The sequence below is a fragment of the Halictus rubicundus genome, chromosome 17 (assembly GCF_050948215.1).
Source record: "Halictus rubicundus isolate RS-2024b chromosome 17, iyHalRubi1_principal, whole genome shotgun sequence".
Taxonomy (NCBI): Eukaryota; Metazoa; Arthropoda; class Insecta; order Hymenoptera; family Halictidae; genus Halictus; species Halictus rubicundus.
Genome location: NC_135165.1, coordinates 7,371,495 through 7,395,879, shown reverse-complemented (window position 1 = coordinate 7,395,879; position 24,385 = coordinate 7,371,495). Strand labels below are relative to the sequence as shown.

The window sequence follows — 24,385 nt, the reverse complement described above, 5'->3', positions numbered from 1 at the left end:
CGTTGATAACTCGCTTAAAAAACAACGATTTCAATTACGATTTTAATGGCGCGAAAAGTTCTATCCGCATCCGATGTTTTTGAAACTCAAACTTGGAATTTAACACTAGATTTACGGGACCCGTCAAAATGACGGATTCTAATATTTTTAAATTGCGAATATTGAGATTGTAAAAATGCATCCATGAGCAATTATTTAACAAATTGATTTCTTTGGGTATATATTATTTAAAAAATGGCTACAAATTTTCATAGATTCATTCATGTTATTTTTATAAAGTAATGTAGAATAGTCATTTTTAGTGCTCCGTAAACCTAGTGTTAAATGCCTGACTAATAACCAAATGCATTTCTGACAAATATAAACAGAAGAAATGAAAAACTGTGAGAACGTCACACGGGCTTAACAATACTGTGGCATTATTTTCGACACATTAATATTGAATGAATATTGAATTAATATGAAAATTCACGCATTTGCTCTTTTTACATAATGTAAAATGATTAATTCCTTCCTGTCTGTGTTCCAAGGCATATTTCTATCAAATATGACACTATAAATGAAACATTTTGTTGATTTAAAGTGTGAAGCAAAAAAGGGTGAAATATCATCCTAAGTCCTTTTATGCAACTATTTCTGAGGAGTATACGAGGGTTAAGAGAAGGCGTTAAATCAATTTATTTTTGTACTAACACAATTGATTATGTTTCATAAAATTTAATGTAATCATTAAAATGAATAAAATTTCATGATATTTAAGTCTTCACTGCACGAATTAGGTTTGTGAGACCCATGAATTGAATGTGTACCGTTTTAATTTTCTTTAAATATATCTTAAAATTCCCCAACGAATTGCAGTAGTTTTCTAGAGTATAACAACAATTGCATTATGTATGAAAGGCTTTCAGTTTTTCGAAGAAATGTGAACGAAAAGATGGATACTTTTGACCCTTCCGCTGGAGGGTTAATAAAATGTAATTGTAAAACCAGAAGCCTGAAAAATGAACCGTTTTTTTTTTATTCTTCTGGTAAGACTAGAGTTAACAGCTTCTTGTTCGACGAACGCCCATTAATCGCGGCCGCCTATTAATTATTAATAATTAGGTCGTTAAGAATTATTTGCATTGTTAACCGGTAATGCGAAATCGCGCGGGCTGCGGCGAGCAATAATTTACTATGTGAAACAGGAGGATATTAAACCGCAACGTCTAAAGTTTCTTAGCAAGAACAACCAGCCATCGAATGTTCTCCCTTATTTACGTACACGTAACGGTATACATAGCGAACGCTCACGCGTTATTAAAATCTATCAAGCTATTACCAACTTCGATTCGTTAAGGGAAATCTCTTCCGCAATCCGACTGTAAGATCGAGTAACACGATTAACCGGCGCGTGGAATTACTAAAGTTTCTTCTTAACAGTTACAGCTATCCTCGACAATCTGTTACACGTAACGTGTAACTTGCAGAGCTTAGAACAACGACAAATTTTGTTTCCACGCGTTTCACGCCGGGTCGAATAATAGTCATAAATAAACCGCGATGGTTCACGCGGAATATTTCAATTTCGAAAAGTTTAATAAATCCCGCCGACGTTGGTTTCATATATAACGGAAATTGAACGTTTCAATTACATTGCTCGATAATTCGTTTATAAAAATCTGTATTCCTAACTGGATATTACTCGTTATTCGATGGTAATTAACAGACTGTAGACCTTTATTAAATATAAAAATTGTCTAGGTATATCGCAATAGACAAAAGTTAAGTACTTTATCAACGTATAAATGAATTAGTTTATTCATTTATTTCATTCACGAGTTCGTAAACGTCAATCGAGGTCTCTCAATTTTGAGGAATTTGTGATAATGGTCGTTCTATTGTTTTTGGTTAATCGTGTTTTAATTAAATTCAGCGTGCAGAGAAAACGAGAGAAATATTTGCGTGGCGATTGATCAGTGGAAAAACAAAACGAAATAGTTTCTTTGTTCGTTATATTAATCGGCGTTTGCAGAGGGGGCTTGTCTTTTGTCCCTCATTCTCTCGTTTTCGCTGTATTTACCTTCGGTGACGCAGTCGATTTTACATCTTTTTTCGAAAAGGGCAGTTTTCATAACGAAAAGTCATATCCTATTCAATGGTTATCAATAAACTATGAATGTTGATGCATTTGTATCGAACGAACGCGACAAATATAAATAAAAGCTGAAACACAGTCGCATTCGATATTGTTTTTACTTCATTGGTAATAGATTGAATTCGTTGGAAATCGTTTCGGAAATTTTGTTTTTCATAGAGATTCACAGCGTGGTTATTAGTCACATTATCTGTTAGGTTACGTTGCTTTACTAATTATATTTTTGTCTGCCAGAAGTTGAAGAAAAATTCAAACGTTCATACCTCTGCTGAATGTAAGAAGTTCCTAATGTTTGTAAATATTATTGATCATAAATTAGGTATTCTTTTTCATAATATTATGTACAACCACTGGGTGTGTTGCTTTAAAAGGGAATTTTCTTCGAATGTAGATGGTCTATTACTACAGCGAGTACAATTCTAATTTTTGCATGATTAGAAGTTTATTCAAGGTACCACTACCGATAATATTTGCGTAAATACTGATAATATTGGAATATTATTAACACTTTGAACGCCAAACTAGAAACCCCAAAAATTCCATAAAATCAAAGTAAGTTATTTAATGAAATAAAAATTGCAAAAAATTAAATGTACGATACTGAGTAATCCTCCAACTTTCTTGCATGTCACAGATCCTAATTAAATTTAGTACAATGAATATATCAACGTAAAAATTAATTTTAAAACCTGCACAAATAATTCCGTCAGCCACATATGGCTGACGTGGCGTTCAACGTGTTAATACCTCAACAGAGGCAATAAAGAGGTAATAAACAATATACAATATACGGAGGTAATAAACCATAATAGATATTATATTAAATGATATAAGTTATGTAAATATATATCGGAAGTGGTGCTGGAACGTTTCAGTAGCCATATTATGTTTATACCACTGTGCAGTCATACAATAAGATTTAATTTAATTGATATTTGCTCGTTCATATTCTATCATATTTCCAAAAATTTTCATTTGTGAAATTAACGAATATTTCAGCGTATTTATAATGAAACAATAAACTAGATTAAAAATGTGAAGAAGTGGGTGGCAAACAATATATCAACTTGTTCCGGTTTTGCATTTATGCCTGCATTTTTAATCTGGTGCACTTTATGCATGGAAATCCATTTAGTCCACCAAATTCTAACGATCTATTGATCTCCACAAGTTTTTACAGTGAAATCAGTTCCGTTATAAAATTGTTGGCAACAATTAATTTTTACTGGTGGCAAAGAATTTTGTTATTCACATATGACCACCGTTTGACAATCAACTTATTGATATCACAATAATGTTACCAGATTGTGGATCTTTATGCACTTGTGATATCTCTACCAATGTAAAAGGACGTGTTCAACTTCATTGGTAAATATAATGTACACGACACTTGTTGAATATTCCTTTTAACAATAATGAAATATTTCTAAATAATTCCGAATTGAATAGCGAATTTCGCATCGATGGCGCCATAAATCAAAACTCTGATAATTCAGTTGCGTTATTGTTGGAAGAACTGAATAATACGTATCAAAATAATCAATGTAATAAAGCTTTTGGGACAGGATATAAAATTACATATGTTTGAATACAGGACTGCAAAGTTGGAAATTCACATAAAAACCTATTGTGCAGATGTCACCCGTACCCGTTTGCATTTGCTTCATTGTTCAATCTTAATTTAAGATCTCTTCGGCCTCAGATTTTCATATTTTCAAATGCACAAATTTTCGAATATTCAATTTTTCAGATGTACAAATTTTCAAATATTCCAATTTTCAAGTATTCAAATTTTCGAATATTCAAGTAAAGATATTGTTACATATTCAGTGACAAATATCCAAATATTCAAATTGTCTAGTCTTCAAATTCTTCGAATTTTCGAGTTTCTTAACAAGACCGAGTAACAATTACGCCCCTCCCTCGCCTTCCTGGACAAATTCGGTCATTGAAAATATGATAGTATTTTTAGCGAATATTTCGGAAACTAAAGCCGACCGCCTGTTACACGTATAGGAAAAAGTTGTTTAGAATGACGATCTTAACAACATATTTCAATCTCATGAAAATCCACAAGGTAGAGGCCTCTCGACAAGTTTACTTTCCACTTTCGTAAAATACATCTATAAAAATAGCAAATTGCATAAGCATCCGCAGTCTAGTCGTCAGTATGACAATCAAACCGTTATTAAACTCTTCTCCAAGGCAAATCATCAGCGTCTCCGTTTTGTTTACAGTGTCCCCTCTCTGGTGCGAAGACAGCACGTGGTTCCTGTGGGTGGCATTGGTCCGAGGGGTGGGAGGGGGTTGGGTACGCGTATAACTCGGGGCAATAAATTCATTGTCCTTTTGGCAAGGTGGCGCGTGGCCACGATTCACGTTAAATCGCAAATTAGTTGGGGGCTGGTTGGGGGGTGGGGGGTCCTGGATGACGATATGCAGAGAGAGGAGCTCTCGCGCGCGATGTGGAGAGGGTTGAACCAGCGGGGGCTGGCCGGTTATCAGAGGGTCAGATACGTCTGTGCGCGCCAGTCGAAGCCGAGACTTCGTCCGCGCAACTTCTCTTCCTCTTTGTCTGTCGGATGCTCTGCTCGCACGACCGTTCACAGAGCCTGTCGATCTATCGAACATCGAACGGCACACGTTCAATCCCCGAATTTCATCTCTGTGCCCAACCACCCGCGAAAATACCAGACAAATTTGTCGTCCGTTCGCTGGAGAACGCTGCCCCCGTGACACGCGTCGGTTTGTGTTGTTTAACGCGTCGATCCGTCGAACTGCCTGTAAAACAGTGAAAAACAGAAAATAGTTCACCAGCCGGGAACCGGTTCATGTAGAACTCCGGAACCATGACGAGAGCGAGACGATACAGATTCCTGCCGCTCCTGGTGAACATCTTGCTTGGCGGTGAGTTTGAACTTGTGCTTTCTATTTTTTCAAATCATTTTTCTAGATAGCAGGGTGAAATTGCTTTGTCGAGGTCCTCTTGTTTTGACAGGATCATGGTGTTCTTCTCACATGTTGGGTTTTTAACGCTGAATCTATCAAAAGTGGTTGCCTTATAAAAGTGACAATTTATTCGAATCATGTACGATTTATAATACACGCTTGAGTAAAGAAATTAGTCTATCTAATGGAGGAATTAATGTGCTTAGTATTAAAAGTGGCTAATACTTGTGATCTTATAAAAATAACAATATTGAATTCATTTCGATTTTCAACAATTTGTATGACGTGGAAGCATCTCTCAATAATTTCAACAATTGTAGAATAACAATAGTAGTAGTTTTAATCCTCTTAGGAATCGATCAGTTTAACACGTTTGCAAACGTTGGATGTTTCAAGTTCATTTTGAATTCCGCATGTACGTCGTTCCTCCGATGAGATTATTGATACGGGACCATTGTGATATGGGTTCATTTTATTAAATCTTAGAAACATTCAACTTTTACAACTATTCTACAGCCTGGCCGTAGAACATAAAATTGTTAACGTATTACCTACAAGATTGAGGAGTTTGTGTTAACAGTTTCCAAATGGTTCTCATGATCCATGCTCTGAGATTTTTTTTAATAAAAATAGATTTAGATTTCTTTATAGCAGTAACAGTAGATGCAATTGCGAGCCAATTAATTCGACAAGCGGTTAATCCCAAACGAAGCCGGCTTTCATAAAACAGTCTGAGAAATCTTGGATCTCGAAACGATCTAAGCGCGACTTGTTGAGTCTCCGACACGTTACCCATCTCGCCAAGACCACAGCATGAATTTCTCGCGCAGGTTTCTGATCTCTATTGTTTAGATATAGGATGGGATTAGATATCGCATTGGAACCGCTTCGGATCCATGATCGAGTGATCTCGTACATGCACGCGATCTCGCTCTCTTCAGAACTCCCGCGCGGCGTTTTCAAGAGATTTTTAATCTTTAAGAAACACAATACCTACCTCTCTGTCGAGGCCGTTCACCGGCCTCTCCGAAGAAAGCAGAGAGAGAGAGAGATTCGAGTATTCTCATGGCTCCGGAATCGTGGAGTTGCTTCCTCGACGATCTACGATCCCGTAGCTCTTGAGAAGCGAGTCTGACCGATATCGGAAATTTTCCGAGTCCTTCGTGTCTTGGTGCTTGCGACGCTCTTTCATGCCGGGCCTAGAATCGCTTGTTCTTTTCCGTTTCCGTGGACCCTCGACGCTGGTTGCCTCGATGGAGGCCTGGGAAGAAACACCGGGTGATACTGTACGATTTCTTCGGGATTTACTCTGTCCATCATCCGACCGATTCTGTAACCTTTACTTCGTGTACAATCGTGTAAATATTGTATGGAGCAGTTAAAATTGTTTTGTATCGTTGTCCCCCTCCGTAGCGTCGTACTCTGGGGACCCTTTAGGATCGCGTTTCTATCCCCATCATCTCGTGTTTCGGTCAATTCTAAGGCATCAGTGGCAGATAGCCAACAATGACGAAAAGAAACTAGTGTCTACTGTATCTTATCGTCTCGCGGTAGCAACAGAATCGCATAAAGAAATATATAAATGAACACATTGTTCTATTGCGAATGGCAATTGTTACTTAAATTATGCCAAAGGAGGATTTTCATATTAATTTGTACAATTACTCGTCGTCCACAGTTAACTCTTTGGGGCACGGTGGGATTAAAAGTGTCCCACCTTTTTGATGTATTTTACGGCATGGTGGGACATTTCTAGTCCCACCTCGAAATCTTGCAATAGCTGCATGTGCATAGATTTATACTTCGTCTTATTTACGTAAAGCAGTTGGTAATGTCTTCAAGCAATGTTACAAATGTATTCACTTGTGTTGGCAACATTCCACACGCCATTACCGGTTGATGTTGTACCTTTATTAATAAAAATATACCAATTTTGTTTCATTTAAAACCCGATAAAATTCCTGTGCAACATGGGTCTATTTTTTATCTGAAATCCTGTGCCGCAAAGAGTTAAAGCTTGAAGATCACATTAACAGTGGCCCGCGTCTAATCTCGTATATTAGGTCAGCGCCAAAGTTTGTGCTCGATTCCTTGTTCCATTTTAATACGAAATCGGGCACGAACTTTTGCACTGACTTAAAACAAGAATTTCATTCCTTCCATTTAATTCTATTAATTTTTACATCCCGGATAGCTGAGCTGACTGTCAAAAGTGCAATTTAATTAAACGGACCGAGCTTCGTCTTTGCGTACGAACATTATCGTACGAATCAATTCTCCCGGCAAAATAAATTTCGTGAAATTTTCATCAGTTTACCCATCACGAACTGTAACCAACTGAAAACTGGGATTCTGTCCATTCCGAAGGATAATTCGGCGTGGAAATATGAGGGGTCATTTTTCGTGTTCCGCGGATCGCGCGAATCGATCCTTTCCGTTTCACGAAAGTTATTTTTCCAACTTCGGGGTGGCGTGGGTTTGCTCGTTTTTCTTCTGTTTTTCGTGTATAATCGCCGGTGTGAAATCCCTTCGCGTGGTTCCCATCGTTTATGCGCACGCCACTGCCGATGCAGGCGCGTGAAAACAGCTAGAATCGAAAGGATGTAGGAAAAAAAAGCCCGTACACAGCTCTAACCCAGTTTCTTCGCTATCAATCATCGGTGCTTTGAGGGGGAGGGGGGTGGTGGTGCTGGTAAAGGGGGATGAGGGGGATTCGTTCATCCGGTGCTGATAGAATCCCAGCTATGGAAACTGAAGAGCCGAGCGGGCGGCCGTGTGTGTCGGACGCGAGCTGAATTAGTTAGAAAAATCCCCCGATAGAATTCCCGGGGCTGCTCGCGAAATTTATCAAATATTATTTTGATCGACAACCGACACCGACACCGAATTTGTCAAACGCAGAGCCGGTTCGATCCTCCCTGGAGTAATTTCGCAAGGTGTTCTATGTATCGATTTAATTGTCGAGTCGCGTTAAGCGCGAGATGAACCCGGAGCGCGAAGTTTTGCGGATTTCAGCGGGGGAAAATGGCGAAGCAAGTAATCCTTGCAATATGGCCAGGGCTCTGGTACAGATGGAGTCGGATTCGGGGAACTGCACAAAGGACCACGCTTCGAAACAGAGGCGAAAAAAGAAACATTGAAATCCCACAACCCAGTTTTCTCGTGATCAATCATCCTGCCGATATTTCGAAGAAGCCGCAGAGAAAATCCGATGGCGATGACCGCCGGACGATTCCTCGGGAATCCGATAATCGTCCTCGGAAGCTCGTCTCGCGAAATTATGTTTTTCCTGGCACGTTCGACTGCCAGCTGGCTGATTGGCCGGGGCGCGAACATTGAAACTGACGGAGACGTGACTTCTCGATCTAAACTATTGAATTAAAACGCTAATCTTCAACACATATCTTGTTCGAACTAAAATGTTTCTTCATAACGAGTATCGTCTTTCGTAATCGAATCACTAACCCTTCGTGAGCAACCAGGGTGGTTTATGTCCGTACCAAAATTTCGATATTTTTTCCCGTTAATGCTTTAACCCCTTAACTTGTACGCTCGAGTTAATTCGAGCGCGCTAAACAGGCCGAACTGTGCACACTCGAGATAATTCGTGCGGCGTTGTATTTTATGCTGCTATAATTTGTCACACTCGAATATAATCGAGAATTGAAAATAACAATGTGGAAGCAAAGAAAAAAAATCGTTTTATTGATATTTATCATTTTCATGGGATTGTAAGCTATAACACTTATTTATTCAAGAATAAAATATAGCCTTTTTCCATGGAACAAGGGCGCAGTATATCAAAAATTGATTTTTTTTGCCGGTTTTTAAAAAAAAAACTGTGCGTTAAGGGGTTAAACATTTGACGTTGATCAAATAGCGACTTCGATACGTATTCCAGAATTTTTCAAGATTTTTTGAAAGCCTAGAACAGTTAAAAAATTAATCGTAAACATAAACTATCCAGTACGCAGACGGTGTACATAAAAATAAGGTTTCAGACGAAGGGCTAATGGTTTCCTAGGCAACGAGGATATTTTTGTGCTCGTGAAAAAGTCGGGATATCAATTTGTTAAAAATATGATTTATTCTGCGACAAATATAAACACGACCCAGCATGAAAGTCGAAATGTCAACTAGGATCGAAAAGCGATTGGTAGCTGGAGTTTCGCATGATTTATTCTTCAATAAATGTAAATATGACCCGGTGCGAATGTGGAAATGTTAACGTGGCCTGTAATAGAGATTATCAACCAGAATTCATGTTTATTTTCTAATAAATGTAAATCTGATCCGAGTCACGCTAGCCTGAATATTCTATTACGGGTCAGGGAATCTTCCAACAAAAAAGATATTCATTTCCATGCTCGGTAGGTTAACGAAACTCGAATGGCAGCTCTTCGAACTAGTTCCGAACGAATGCAAAAGAGGATATTTCCCAGACACTGAGCACCAGTGTTTCGTGGTTGTACAAACTTCCGCGAGCGCGTCGTGTGCGCAATAGCAAAATCAACGGTATAGAGTTTTCTGATCGGCGAGCCGTAGCGATGCGCGCGTATCAAAAAACAGGATTTAATTACTCGGTGAACCGTTCCTCCGATTCTCGACAAAGCGGTTAAATTTAATTCTGTTCGTTGGCGTGCGCTCGTAAACAGCATTACTGTTTACCAATTAGTCGCGATGTATGCCGTACGCGTTTACTTTCCGAGAAAAAGACTTTGAGCACCATTGTGGCGTGACGGTGGTGCGAATCGATGTTTTATATCCTGTGTCTTCGCAATGTTCCAATAAACTGATTGTCCCCTAACGTTAACTGACTTGCGAGACACTAGAGAGCAGTGCGAATCCAATTTCGACAATGCTTTGCTCTTCGTTTTCGAGAAAATCTCGTTCGAGATAGATTTAACTCGATGTTTGATCGTTTTCGATTAGGATCTAGATGTTTTAACCCCGTTGCGTTTCTCCGGTGTTTTTTAAATCTATTTTTATTCCTTTTTTTTTGTCATTCAACCCTTCCTCCTTAGCGTCACGTTGTTTAGAAACCCAGCGAGACGGGAATAGCTTGCAACAGTTGCGTTACAGGATGACAAGGAAAAAAATACGACGTTAAGGGGGTCGAACACATCGTTCATTTTATTACGAAGAAATTACTGAAAATTTCACTGCTCGAAGTATTTTACCGTGTCTTTTAGAGCCGTTACGGAGGAAATATTCTGTTGGTTACTCACGCGTCGTTGCAGTCGATTGACATTTGCGCCAAAGCTCCGACGGAAGAATGACTATCGCGTGCAGGCGGCGCACGAAGTCGCGGAAAAGTCGAGCCGAACATTTTCTTCTGTTTGTCTTTCCCGGCTTGCATGGTAAATAAGCAACAATAGTTCGTTACCGCGCTTCGATTCTCGCGTTCGGACGTCACCGTTGCGTCCCGCCGACGGTAGACGTGCATTGTTTGCGCACCCTTCGCGACTGCACACGAGAAAATTCGCAACGCGTCGCTGAAAACGCGCGGCTAAACTCGCCGTCTGGGCCTTCGGTGCTTCTCGTTATTGAGTCGACATCGACGGGCGAATGTTTGCGCCCTCGTTCTTCGCGGAATTTCCGCCAGACGGACGAGGGAAACGTATTTTCGGGTCGGCAATCAGCGGACGCCAATCGCGAATGTTTTATTGTCTTACACTCCGAGCGCCAGCTTAGGCAGCCCCAAAGATTCGAATAAAAATAATTTATACAACGACATGAAAGTCGAACGGCTGACCCTTAGGGTAACACTATACAATACGCCCCATTTTTAAAGAAAAATCAACAAAAAAAATGTTTTTCAGTAATTTTTTATTTTATCTGTCAAATTACATAAACTGTTCATTTCTCTTCACAACTATTCCTTGATCACGAACAAAACGTAATAAAAAGTAGCAGAAAATAATTATTTTTGTTAACCTTACGTCGGGCATATTGTAACACAGTAGATGGGTAAAATGCCTCATGCATGTGACAATACGCCTCTACATAAATTATTCACTACTTTAGGTATATTATGCTTAATAAAGTATTATAAAAGTTTAAACAACAGCAAGAAATACTATAGTTACGAACAAAAATAGAGTAATATCTAGACTGCTCTTTTGGCTTTTCGACCACAACGATTGCAAAAAGGATTGTACATTGTACAGAACTCTTGTAACCAAGCTAAACATGATGTACATTGTATCCAGTCTTCTGTTGATTTAGTACAATAATAGTATTCAGTACACTCTACGCACTTATTAGTATCTTCATCGGAAATTTCTTCTTCTGAAGTATCCTTATTCACTTCTAACTCATTGCTACTTTCAGAAGAAGATGTTCTATTCTTAATTCTTTTTGTCTTTGGTTTCTATTCAGGATGTTTATTCTTGGCTAAATCTTTAGTATGTTCTAAAGAACAGTGTTCTGTTTAGCATGTTCTTTGCCAAGAACTGTTGAACGACGTAAAGGAACTTTAGATTTTCCTGTACTAATATGCCTTCTTAGAGTCCTTGAAGGTATACTGAACACTCGAGAAGCTTCGTTAACTCCCATTTGTTTGGTTTTTACCTTCTCCATTGCCTCATTGAGATCTTTCTCAGACCGTGATGCCCTTAATGTAGTCCTTACATATTTACGCGGCATTTCTATTAATAATTAAGAAAAAAATGCGTCATAATACATAAACAATATGATTTTGAAGGTGGGGCGTATTATCCAATAACGATTGGGGCGTTTTGTAAATTGTTGGATACAAAACGCCTCGGCGTAAAGGCAATAAATCATTGACAACGTATACGTTAATTTATTATACAAGAAAGTTTTGAATATTTTTCGATGAAATGTAATAATTAGCAGCGTCTGTGGGCGACTGAGGTAGGTTCGAACGTGTCGTTTGCAACGGCGTATCATTACTTATATGCGTAATACAATGGTGAGGCGTTTTGTCAACCGGGGCGTATTGTGTAGTTTTACCCTAGCACTCGAATGGTGACTCTGACGCGCCACTAAAAATTTGCGATATCATTATTCGAAACATTGTTATTAAATTTGTTTGTATTTAATAAATCACTAAACATTTATAGAATGAAAATAATTGAATATAGAATTGAAATATTCTGGGTCGAAATAAATGTTTGATTTTAGAGTTGAAATAGTTGAGTGCGAAGGGTTAATATGTGCGATGCTGAAAATACTAAATAAATTTTCTACATTTAATATCTCTGGATAAATAAATACGGGGAAATTCAATTGTGGGTAAATAATTTCTTCCAAAGCAATTTCACTCAAAGTGTTAATAAGATGATATAGTTGTATTAGAGGGGACGTTAAGATCCTCAAAGAAAAATTGTTATAAAATCTTGAAAGTACAATGATCACCTCAGACAGCGAATCTAGGATCTAGACAAATTTTAGGATCTATGAAGAGATAGTATGAATTTAAGAATCGAAGCTCGTTACCGATTCGCCATCGACAGGCAAATGTTTACGCGTTAGCATTCGCAGACGGTCGTGTTTTTTCGCGAGGATCGGCAATCAGCGTCGGGTACGCAGTGGATCGAGGAGTTTTTATTAAAATCGAGGACGTACTTCGCGGCTTTAGGGGATATCCGGCCACTCGTAGCCATCCCCGAGGAGAAGATGACGCGACGAGGCGACGTCCCGCGAAAAAGGAAAACAACCGTGATAAGCGGGGCCTGGACGAAGGGGATGGACAAGGGGGAGGCTACAGTCGGAAAGAATAGCGATCAGCTATTCCCACCTCGAGAACCCGCTGAATATGCATGAAACAATCGCATATCTCATGCAATTAGCCGAGGCAAATCTTCTCCCTTTCTTCGTCCGCTTTTTCCGTCGGTACCTTTTTCCACCCCCTCGTCGTCTGCACCCTGTCGCCGTCTTCCTCCGTACCCTTCTCCCCCTGATTCTCGACAGTCGCCATTTCATCGTTGGTCTACGGAAAACTTGGCTCTAATCAGAGCGCATTTGCGATTTCCGCGGCCAGGCGCCGCCGATGCAAATTGCATTTTGAATCGCGCTGACACCCGCCAGGTTCGTCGACCGATAAACTCGTACCCGGCCGTGTTTTCTCCTATCCGGCAGTAGTCGGCAAGATCCGGGAAAAGGTTTTCTATTTTCTTGTTTCGCCTCGCCAGGATATTCGTTTTGCTCGAATCATTTCGCGGGTCGTCGCGATGCCCCGAGGTTCTTGATGGCGAGCATTGTGCTTGCGATCGGATTCATAGTCAGTTTAGTGGAGGTTTGGGGCATGAATTGACCCTTCACGCTCCGACTATTAATTGTGAATATACCGGCAACTCCAACTTATTCTCATCATACTTCGACTTGCAAGTTTTTAAGCGTCGGATTTTAAATGCTACAATGACGTGTAAATAATAATATTGAAGTCACTCAAAACAATCTTTATTCGTCTCAGATGTAATATAATTTTGATTACAACATTTATATTAATCGGTCGCACAACGGTGGTGCCTGAGAGGCACACTTGGAGCGTTAAGGGTTAATAGCTTGATGGGTGTACATTTGTCTCTAGTGTGCTCCTTCTCTTATTTAAAATAAATATTACATACTGTGAATAATTGCAGAATTTTATCGAATTAAATGGGCTCCTGTTATGTAAAGCTTTGTTTTACGAGATAAAGTTTAGGTCCTAAATGGTTGTCCTGCATAGGGATCTTTGGACAACGAATTTTATGCATTTCCAACAAAGATGGGTAGGAGTAATTTGAAACGGTAAAAGAATTAGAAGAATTTGAACATACTGTTGTATTATTTTCAACCTATTAACACGTTAAGTGCCAAATATCATCAGAGATTCTTACAAAATCAGAGTAATTTAATTAATGAAAGCGAAACTAGAAATTTTAAATGTATTATAGGGGATGCTGTTTTAACCCTTTTGAATTCTAAAGATCTTATACGTCACAATAAAAATGAATGTCTACACCTAGTTAAAAATCACTTTCAGTCATATGTAACTGACATGGCAGTTAAAGTGTTAAAAATACAATATTAAGAAAGAAATTTTATTTTACTTAAGTATGTTGCAGTTCAGGTAGAAAAGTTTTATTTTGCACAAAGATCCGCAGTCTCTTGATTTTACGTATATTAAAAAAAATGTATAGAATGAATAAATAGAAGGAGCGAATAATAATAATGAACAAATTTTTATGGTGATATATTTGAGTAAATTAATTTTCTGTTGATTAAATTATTTTGATTTTGTGTAGATGTGTACGTATATTCTTTAATACAATGAGTACCGGAAATGCAACCCCACAAAATCGAGGCAATTTAGTTACTACTCACTGTTGCAGGAAAGTTAACGTTCACCCCACAGACCCATAAAATTTAGTTTTCTGGAACTCCAACCCTTTCCTAGCTAATTATTTCACTATCCCCTGTAACGCGATAAGTTTGTTTTATTCAAATTTTTCTGGCAATAAAAAATATTACGGTCACGTCAACATGTAATCGTTAACTGAGCGGTGGGTATACAGTGTCAGCTGACATCCTTGTACGTGACGGCAGCCGTCAAACTGTTAATGCCTGGGAGTTGGTTGAAGATAGGTTTGATGCGATGTTTTATGCATTTATGGGTAACAAAAGCTTGCTAAAGCTATTAAAACCGGAACTTCTGGGACGTAACACGGTTTCAGCTCGATGCTGATCTAATGAAACCGATGGTACCTAAACTTTTACTTTATTGCGGTTCCGCTACGCAAGTTTCTTTATCTGCAAAATTCTGTAACACTTTCCACACTGTTCCCGTCACTATGTTCGAAGATCCCAATGTTCGATTTTGCGAGATTGCTGTTTTAATTTTTTTTTTAAATTTCAACAAAAATTCCGACCTGCTCACCAGCAAACTCCGCAGCACTTGACCCAGTCCAAGCATCCTGGTCTCTGTCCGCGAGACGTTGACGCTCGCTAATCTGGGATTCGCAAGCAGAGCGAGCAGGTGTCGCGGTGCACCGTTGCGACCTCTCGTTTGGACAATAACCATGGCCGAAACCACGCTTTAATGTCTTTTATCGACTAGGTAGAACCCCGAGGGGTGGGGCGGGGCTCTCTCGCGAAAACACGTTCGGTTGACTCTGCAAACATTTCTCCGCGCCTCTTTCCACCGATACCAGCTCCGCAGCCACGGATCTCTCTCCCTCTCTCGCGAATACCGGTGGTATTTTCCCGAGGAATCGTTCTTTTTGTCGAGAAAGCGGGCTCTCCGCGCGCGGTAAAAGAGCACTCTGTGACTCGCGCGATCCGTGTGTTCTCAGAAAACATCCGTCCGTGTGACTCTCGGTGTACCACGGTACACCAGTCTCTCTCGCTCTCTTTCCCCGTGTGTATCCACGTTTCACCGTTCGATTGAGCCGTAGTTATTTTTACGCTCGGCTGTTCCCTTTAACGAACATTCCGCTCATAACCCAGGGAATCTTTAACACCGTCGGTTTCGTTATTGTTCGGCGCTGACGTGTCCAAGTTGCTAGCCGCCCACCGCAACAACCGTCCAAAGCCTGAGAACTTCCAGAGAGTGGCGGGGTAATTTAATTCACCGTCGTGAATACCGATGCACCCTTTCCGACCCAAACTTCTCCTAAAAGCACCGCGAGCAGTCTGTGCGTCGACTCACTTTCTCATTGTTTTTCCTGTTTCGGAAAATGCGAGGGTTACATTAACCTGATTTTGTATTGTACGACAGCATAGTCTGTTCGTAACACCGTCACAGTCTGGCAGTTCATAATCAAAGTGTACGGTATAATATTCAGGGATTCCGTCAGACTTTCTTCTGTGAAATTGTTTTAACGTTCCATAGAGGAGGTGTATTCTTTGAAAAACATTTTTACGCTGCAGGCGAACAACGAAATGTACTGGGTGGAGAACGTGTTAAGGGGGCCGGCAGGCATTTGGCCTTGACTGTCACGCTATGTTATCCTGTGCCTTTTTTCTAGACATTTTACGTCTTAAATAAGTAAGTAACCAATTAAAAATGCATACCACCGTGTTTGTACATGTCTTCGCTATGTCTGTATAGAGCCCTTTTTTCGATACGAACGCTAAATCTCGCGAAATTAAGAGAATCTCTCAGCGGCAGCCATCTTGTGACGTCATACTTGCTTCAGAATTAGAATTTTCTGCCGAATATTGTTAATTACTGCCCGATGAGGTAGAAATTCGAAATTTGGGCTCTATACAGACATAAATTGGACTTTTAGGAAACACAAGTGACCACTTTTAAACTGCTCATTGCAATATTGAATCGATAGTTTGAAAAGGTTTTGACCCATGCATAAGCATATGGATTTCAAACCCTGTCGGCCCCCTTAAGTGGAAGTTGAAGTAGACGTGTCTTACACTGGAACTGCATCGCACACGCTACTCCACTTGTCCATTTTCTCGATTGTACCCCGAAGGACGAATGAGCGAATACAGTGATTTCTCTATACATGTCGCCGTGGCATGGCTGATAAACGTCGCGGAATTATCCCCGCTACTCGAAGATCGAGAGGCCTTGGACGCCGAGGAGTGTAAACATAACACAGGTAGGAGATATCGGTGTGAGATCAGGAGACCACTACTAATCCAATAACAAAACTTCTTTAACCCCTTAACGCACAGTTTTTTTGAGAAAAACCGGCAAAAAAAAAATCAATTTTTGATATACTGCGCTTTTGTTTCATGGAAAAAGGCTATATTTTATTCTTGAATAAATAAGTGTTATAGCTTACAATCCCATGTGAATGATAAATATCAATAAAACGATTTTTTTCTTTGCTTTCACATTGTTATTTTCAATTCTCGATTATATTCGAGTGTGACAAATTATAGCAGCATAAAATACAACGCCGCTCGAATTATCTTAGTGTGCACAGTTTGGCCTGTTTAGCGCGCTCGAATTAACTCGAGCGTACAAGTTAAGGGGTTAATATTGTTACGATGGAAGCTGTCGATGCGGCGATCGAGAGAAGTTGGCCGTCGTATCGCCTCCGCAACAATATTAATTATTTTGTATGAAACTTTCACCAATATATTCGTGTCGTTTTTCTAATGAAAATAATACCAAATATGACACAATTCCGATGATATTTACTTGTGTAATGAACGATGAAAGTTACTTCCCAGTACAATTATATTAACGGAAAATTAGTGTAAATATGATCCGAATGATATCGCGTTTGATATCATTTTCATTAGAAAAATGCCACGAATATGTTGGCGATAGTCCCATAAAAAAATAATGCAAAACAAAGAAGTTTTGTTATTGGATTTGTAGTGGTCTCCTGGTCTCACACACCGATATACCTGACCCGTGTTATGTTTACACTCCTCGGCAGCAGCGGCTCTCGAGCTTCTTGGCCCCTCCGGGGTATACCCTGCGGTAGTGGGGATATTTCCGCGACCTTTATCGTAGAGGCCTCGGCGACTTATATCCCGGATTCACTGTATCGACTTCAAAATAAAAATTGTCTACCCTTTTAGACGGAGCTGCGCCTAGTAGCAAGATCTGCGTTTCCAAAATTCAGGATTCAGGACATCCAGAGTAAGAGGAACATATTTCGGCTATTATCAGGAGTTCGATATCAGCAATACGAATTCGTGGAGGTCGAATTTCCAGGGCGATATGTACAGAATTAGTCGGAGGATCGAATGTTGCGCTTTCAGGATCGGCTTTCCCCGATGTTTAGAAGGTCCGCGTGATGGATGAATGGAAACACACGGCTCGGCCGCCGTCCATCCGAAAGACAAAGTATGTTTTGTATGCGACCGCTGCCGGCTCGTTAACGAGCATTAACTTTCACGCCGGAAAATATGGGTCGAAAGTTAGCCGCAAAGCGATGAAGCGTTGCGGAGCGACGAGGACCGTACGAAAAGTAGGAGGCCACAGACGACGACGCGCGACGCGACGGTTGAATCGTAAAGCGGAGAGAGAGAGAGAGTTAGGCTTGGTTTTGAAACGGCTTTAATCCGTCCCAAGTTCTGTTTGGCTATCCAGTTTAGCGCCACGGCTCTTTGAATCCCCTGCCGGAATCGCGTTTCGCCGAGGTTATTAGTTCTTTGTCTCCTCCGCTCCGAAAAGAACAGGCTCCCTTCCGGAATTCCGGCTTTGTTAGCTTATTTCCTTCGCGCAATCGGAGTACTGTTCCTTGATGTTCTGAATTGGTTCTCTCCGTCACTTTGAAATCCTTCTGCGTGCAGGAAAATCGATGGAAAAGTGGGGATTATGGGGGAAAGAAGAGGAAATGCTAGCATTGGATTCCGGGTTGCGCAATCGAGTACAACAATGTTTATAAAATCACAGAGCAGGTTCGATTACGCGTTCAAATGTACTAGAGGCTCGGTTTGCTTGAGGTCCGAGTCTAAATCTACTTGAAGTCTGTATCTACTGTGAACCTACTCTGGTCGCTTCTTCAGAATACAGTTACATACAGGTAGTTCAAAAAATGTAGTATTTCCTTGAAAGAGGTGTTTTCTGAGGACATTTGAAGTAACTTTTTCCTTTGCGAAAATTTTCTCCGCGGCTCTGTTAAAGAGTTATTAATGAAAAACACGGACCAATCAGAGCGCGGTTGCATCGGAAGGGTTCCGGCTCCGCCAATGCCAACGCCGTGCTCAGCGGGACCTGTCAACGAGCGGGAATCCATCTGCTGTAGCCGCGTTCTGATTGGTCCTTGCTTTTTTGTTAATAACTCCATAACAAAGCCGCGGTGAGCATTTTCGCAAAGGAAAAAGTTACTTCAAATGACCTCAGAAATCATCCCTTTCAAGAGAATACAACAATTTTGGGACAGCCTGCATACAGTCAGCCAAAAAAGTCTCCATATACCCTTAAAAATAGAATAACTTTTTTGAAAGTGGAATAAATGTCTTGACCTCTTTTAAGGACTTGATTAATTTACTACAATGATCTACTATATTTGTGACAAAAGTAGCTAGATAAAATGCAATACAGTAAAAAATTTAAAGAATTTCTGACTTATTGTTTTCTACCCAATAACATTATTAACCAGTTAGCTGTTGCGACCTCTTTGAAAAATGTGTACCTAAGTTGCGTCGCAAAATTTAACCGCTGTTTGAATTATAGCTGTTTTGACGAGTATACTCGTCATGACACAAAATATTGCCATTTCTTCATGACGAGTATACTCGTCAAACACAGTCAACTGGTTAAGAAGAGATCTAGATGTCGTCGTAGGTAATGTGCCATGTGTTTAATACAGTCAATTCTCAGTTTGCATAAAAATCCTAATGACGCGTAAACACAAGTATGATGTAGACAACACTATCACTGTTTATTGCATCCCTTGACCCCTTGCACTACTATTTATTTCGTGATTATAACGATTAGAAATTCTTCACCGTTTAGAATTTCATAGAAAAAAAGATAGTTTATATTTATTGTATGCCTATATCAACTACAGCAAAATAGAATTTTATTTCGGTTTAAAGGAAATTAATAACATACATATTTATTAGACTCTGTTTAGAATCTTCATCACCAGTCCGACTCGATATTGTAGGGCAAGGGGTGAGGTGTTCATGATTTTTCCCGGAGGGGACTAACCTAATACAGAGAAGGATAATGTGCGAACTATGATGTTTCACGATGTAGTCGATTTAAATTCGCGAGAACGCGGCACCGCTTCGATCCGGAATTAATTTGCCGTCAAACTTTCGACACGGATACGCGAACCACGGTAGAATTAGGTTATACATCGCAGTTACACTGCCACGGGCTCGTTAATGAGTTGTTTGGGAACGAGAACGTTCCTCCTCGTAGGCGGGCAGCCGTTTTCACGGATCGTTATCGCGAGTTTTTATCGGTGAGACAGTGCTGTCCGCGCGAACCCGATTTCGACGGTGTCCGGCTGTCGGTTAGGGTCGTTTACCCTGGAAGCATTTGCCGGCAGATTCGAGGTCCATGAGAAATTTGCTGAACTGGAATTAAGAAAAGCGGGAAGACGGGATAATTTACAGTGGAAAATTAGAGGGCCACCTTTCGGTCGAAAATTATCGTCCGTGATATTTAAACTGGTAGAACTTTGTAATGAAGAATCGTAGGATAATCATTCTAGACTCGTTTTCAAGCGCAAAGCCTTCATTTTCAACAAACCTAATTAGTCCCACCAAAGACACATCTGTATCTTAAAGGGTAGCGAAAATATACCTTCTCCTTTTGATCGTTCCCTTTCACTTTTCGAAGTTCAAAGTCCAATAAAATGGCGACGAAAAATCTTGCATCAAGCGTATAGAGATTGTTGTAGGGGTGTTCTAATCTTCGAATACCTGCTAAAATCGGTTATGACAAAAATGAATAGGCATAATTTAAAAATTAGTTGCATTAGTTGTATTAATTGCAGCTTGTAAACATTATTAAAGGATGAAAGAACGTTTTATTTGGCTCCCATTTTCGCAATCTGTGCATAAAATTGGTACTTTGCATAAAGACCCGCAAATCATCAGCATAAATTCTGCCGCAGGCAGACATAAAGAATAGAAGTGAAGGATCTTTGATCTACAGCCTCATCTATCGCTTGAAAAACTGATTTAACGTGGAACCAAGATAGGGGTGGCTAAATGGTTCTAAGGGTGTTTTAACTGTCGCATGAACCGAACGCGATCATTTGTCACACGGACGAGAAAATCGCGAGTCTCGAAGGGCAGTAAGGCGAGTCTCCTTGCGGGATTCGCAACAGGATTCAATTTCCCGAAAGAGAACGTTTTCCTGTGTCTCACCTTCCGCGTCTGGCGCACACACAGGGACCTCGTCGTCGTCGGCGGAAAACTTGGAAAGGATGTCGAAGTCGTTGGATTATTTCGCGGCGGCAGCGCGCAAGAAGTTTAAGGCGGATCCGCGAGACGCGATCCAGGACTGCGTCCGTGCCGGCGCCGGAAGTCTTTCCGAAGTTTTATTAAACTCGCACTAGGCGACGACGGTGCGTGATCGCGGAAAACCGTGTGCTCCTGCGAACTTCCCGACGCGTGTACTTGCATTTCGATATCGTTGCCCTTCCTTTGCGAAACGTACAGAATCGTGGGAAAAACTTCTTGGAAAAATCGAAACAAGCGAAAATTTTCTTGCGCTTACCAGGAAACTTCCTTCGGGTATCTGTTGCATTTCACATTACGAACAATTAAGGATGATGGATGGCAAATGAAATTGTAGAATGAGACGGTTTACTTCTTGCCTAATAGTATAATATGTTGGGTGAGTCACCTAATGTTTGCACCTCAAATATCTTTGTTGTTTCTAAAGATACGTGAAATATGGTAAGGACAAAGTTGAATGGTACAATGGGGCTGACACGATGGCAAAAAAATTTCGTTTTTATGTCATTTTTTTTAGAGATATCAAGGTGACCTTCACTTTTTTAAATGGAACCACCCTTTTTTAAACACCTATAATGATAGTCCCTTTCATTAGGAATTCAGTGATAATAATTATTCCAAGGTCATTCAAGGTCACAGACAGAGAAAACGTATAAGATTTAGAATATGAAAGCAGAATACGTTTATCACGGTTGAGATTTGTAGTAAATAGTAAACATAGTATGGTCGTAGTTAAAGTAAACATACTAAGGTCCTTCAATGTTATTGTTATTCAGCATTCTTATTTACTATCAGTATGTTTCCAAATGCGATTCCGTCTTATTCAATGACTGAAAAGTGTGATGTGATCACGATTTACTGTGAATGTAGACAAAATGCAGTGCAGGCCCAATTACTTTATGAAGAAAGGTACCCCGAGCGAAACTCTCCTTCTAAACAGACTTTCATTAATACGTACAGGTTGTTTCGAAGTACTGGAAGTGTACATGCAAGACAGCACAAACGGAAGAATCGCACGACTAATGAAGACAATGAAATTAATATTTTAGCAGCTATAGCTGTCGATCCTCACGTGAGTACGAGAAAAATTTCCCGGAAAGCAGGCATAAGTCAAAGTAGCGTAATACGAATTCTGGCCCGACATAAATTTCGTCCGTTCCACATATCGCTCCATCAAGAATTGCGCGGGAATGATTTTCAAAATAGAATTAACTTTTGTCAATGGGGATTGCTTCAAAATCATTCATTTTTTTCTAATGCCTTGTTTACGGACGAAGCAACAATTATACATTTATAAAATACAGGTATTCTGCTTCCATATTTTAGTTTCATACGTTTTTTCTGGCCTTGACCTTGAATGACCTTGGAATAATGTAGTCACTGCATTCCTAATGGAAGGGACTATCATTGTAGGTGTTTAAAAAAGGGTGGTTCCATTTAAAAATGTCAAGGTGACCTTGATATCTCTAAAAAAATGAAATAAAAACAAAATTTTTGATGTCATTGTGTCAGCCCCATTGTACCATTCAACTTTGTCCTTACCATATTTTACGTATCTTTAGAAACAACAAAGATATTTGAGGTGCAAACGTTAGGTGACTCACCCTGTATATCTAACACGTTGACTGCCATGTCACCCATATATGGGTGACGGAATTATTTGTCTCAGTTTTAAAATGAATTTTTACGTTGATATATTCATTGCACCAAATTTGATAAGGACCTGTAAAATGCAAGAAAGTTGGAGGACTACTCAATATCATGCATTTAATTATCTTCAATTTTTCTTTCATTAAATAACTTGCTTTGATTTTATGGAATTTTTTGGGTTTCTACTTTGGCAGTCAAAGTGCTAATGGAGGGTGGCTTTTCTTTATGATAAAAATGAATAGATCAAATACCAAATAGGAAAAGCGTTTAAAAAATTAAAAAATGCTATTAAATAAATGTTTATATAGCTCTCGTGTCTTGTTACGAATGCTCGTTGCATAAAAATCCATTTCACTAATAAAATATCCAACGAAGTCGCTATCTTTTGCAATTTCTAGCAAAACAGCTTGCAGTATTTTCTAGGGCCATTCAATTCGAAGTAGTGATATCAATATTCTTATGGTACATGTTGAGACTCCAGGGGGTGTCTGAAGGGTTAATCGCGTTCACCGTCGATTCCGTGCCGCGGTCGGAATATTTTTATCGAGCTGGGGCACTCGAAGCGATTACGTTGGTAATGCCGCGAGTACGCGAGCGTACAGAGCATTGTCGACCAGCGATTTGAAAGTCTGATGCGAGCTAGAATGATTTTTTCGCGAGCGGGGGGAAGGGAGGGGTCGTGACTCGTGTTCCACCCTCGTGCGCCGCCACCTGTTGGGACGCGAACCCCATAAACTCCGTTCTCTCGGTCTTTCTACTCGTAAACAATTGGAAGCTTTTAAGTAATTGCTACGTTCTTACTGCCGTGTTGCGAGAAGAGGGATCGTCCGACCGGCTTTACGGGAACTAGCATTCGTCGAGGCTGCTGTTTCGGACTCGGGATCCTGTATTCGATTACCCTGAATCTCCTGGAACGACACCGAGATAAAACGCCCTCCGTGAATCCAGACGACGGCCGCTCTTCCTTGCCTCCACCGTCGATATTTTGCAAATTGAGATTGCGAGGAACAACGGCGACCTGGTACCGATAACCTTGTAACGCCGGAGAACCATCGCCGTTCTCCGTGGCTCGTTTTTTACGGATCTATCGACGAGCACTGTTCTCGATACCGAACGAATTTTCACGGTACAAATAACACGTCACTCAATAAGTCTCCGGTCTAACTAAGAAAAACAATTTTTTTTTAGAAATTCCACTTTACTCATCAACATAGTCTCCTTCAAGAGTGATACATTCATTCCAACGCTCCTCTAACTTTTCGATGCACTTTATGTAAAACGATTTGTCTTTCCTCTCAAAATAAGCCTAAGTTTCGGCAATCACTTCTTCATTTGAGCCAAATTTCTTTCAGGCGTGTAGTGGTGGATCCATGTTTCATCCATTGTCACATACCGACGCAAGAAATCCTTTTTATTTCGCATGAACAGCTACAAAAAGCGCTCTGAATCGTCGACGCGTTGTTGTTTCTGGTCCGGTGTGAGCAAACGCGGCACCCACTTCGAAAGCAACTTGCGCATGCCCAAATTTTCATGTAAAATTGTAAAGACACTACCTTCTGATATCTTCAAGGTGTCAGCTATCTCACGCAACTTCATTTTACGGTCTTTTAAAACTATTTTGTCGACATTTTTTATGTTTTCCGGAACAACTGCCGATTTTGGGCGACCAGAGCGTTCTGCATCATGGGTGCTTGTACGACCGCGTTTAAATTCAGCATACCAGTCAATAATAGTTGATTTCCCTGGTGCAGAGTCCCCATAATGCTTATCAAGCCACTGTTTAGCTCCAACAGTATT

At 40.1% G+C, this 24,385-nt stretch overlaps 1 protein-coding gene across 1 annotated transcript in view; it reads left to right on the top strand.

Annotated features, from left to right (window-relative positions):
• The first annotated feature begins 4,786 nt into the window (after positions 1–4,786).
• LOC143362430 (kin of IRRE-like protein 3) overlaps positions 4,787–24,385 on the top strand; it is a 317,490-nt gene continuing 297,891 nt past the window's right edge. The window contains exon 1 of the mRNA XM_076802599.1: positions 4,787–5,044. Within this exon, the coding sequence (XP_076658714.1) occupies positions 4,987–5,044 (58 nt within the window). The 5' untranslated portion in view covers positions 4,787–4,986. The remainder of the gene's footprint in view (positions 5,045–24,385) is intronic.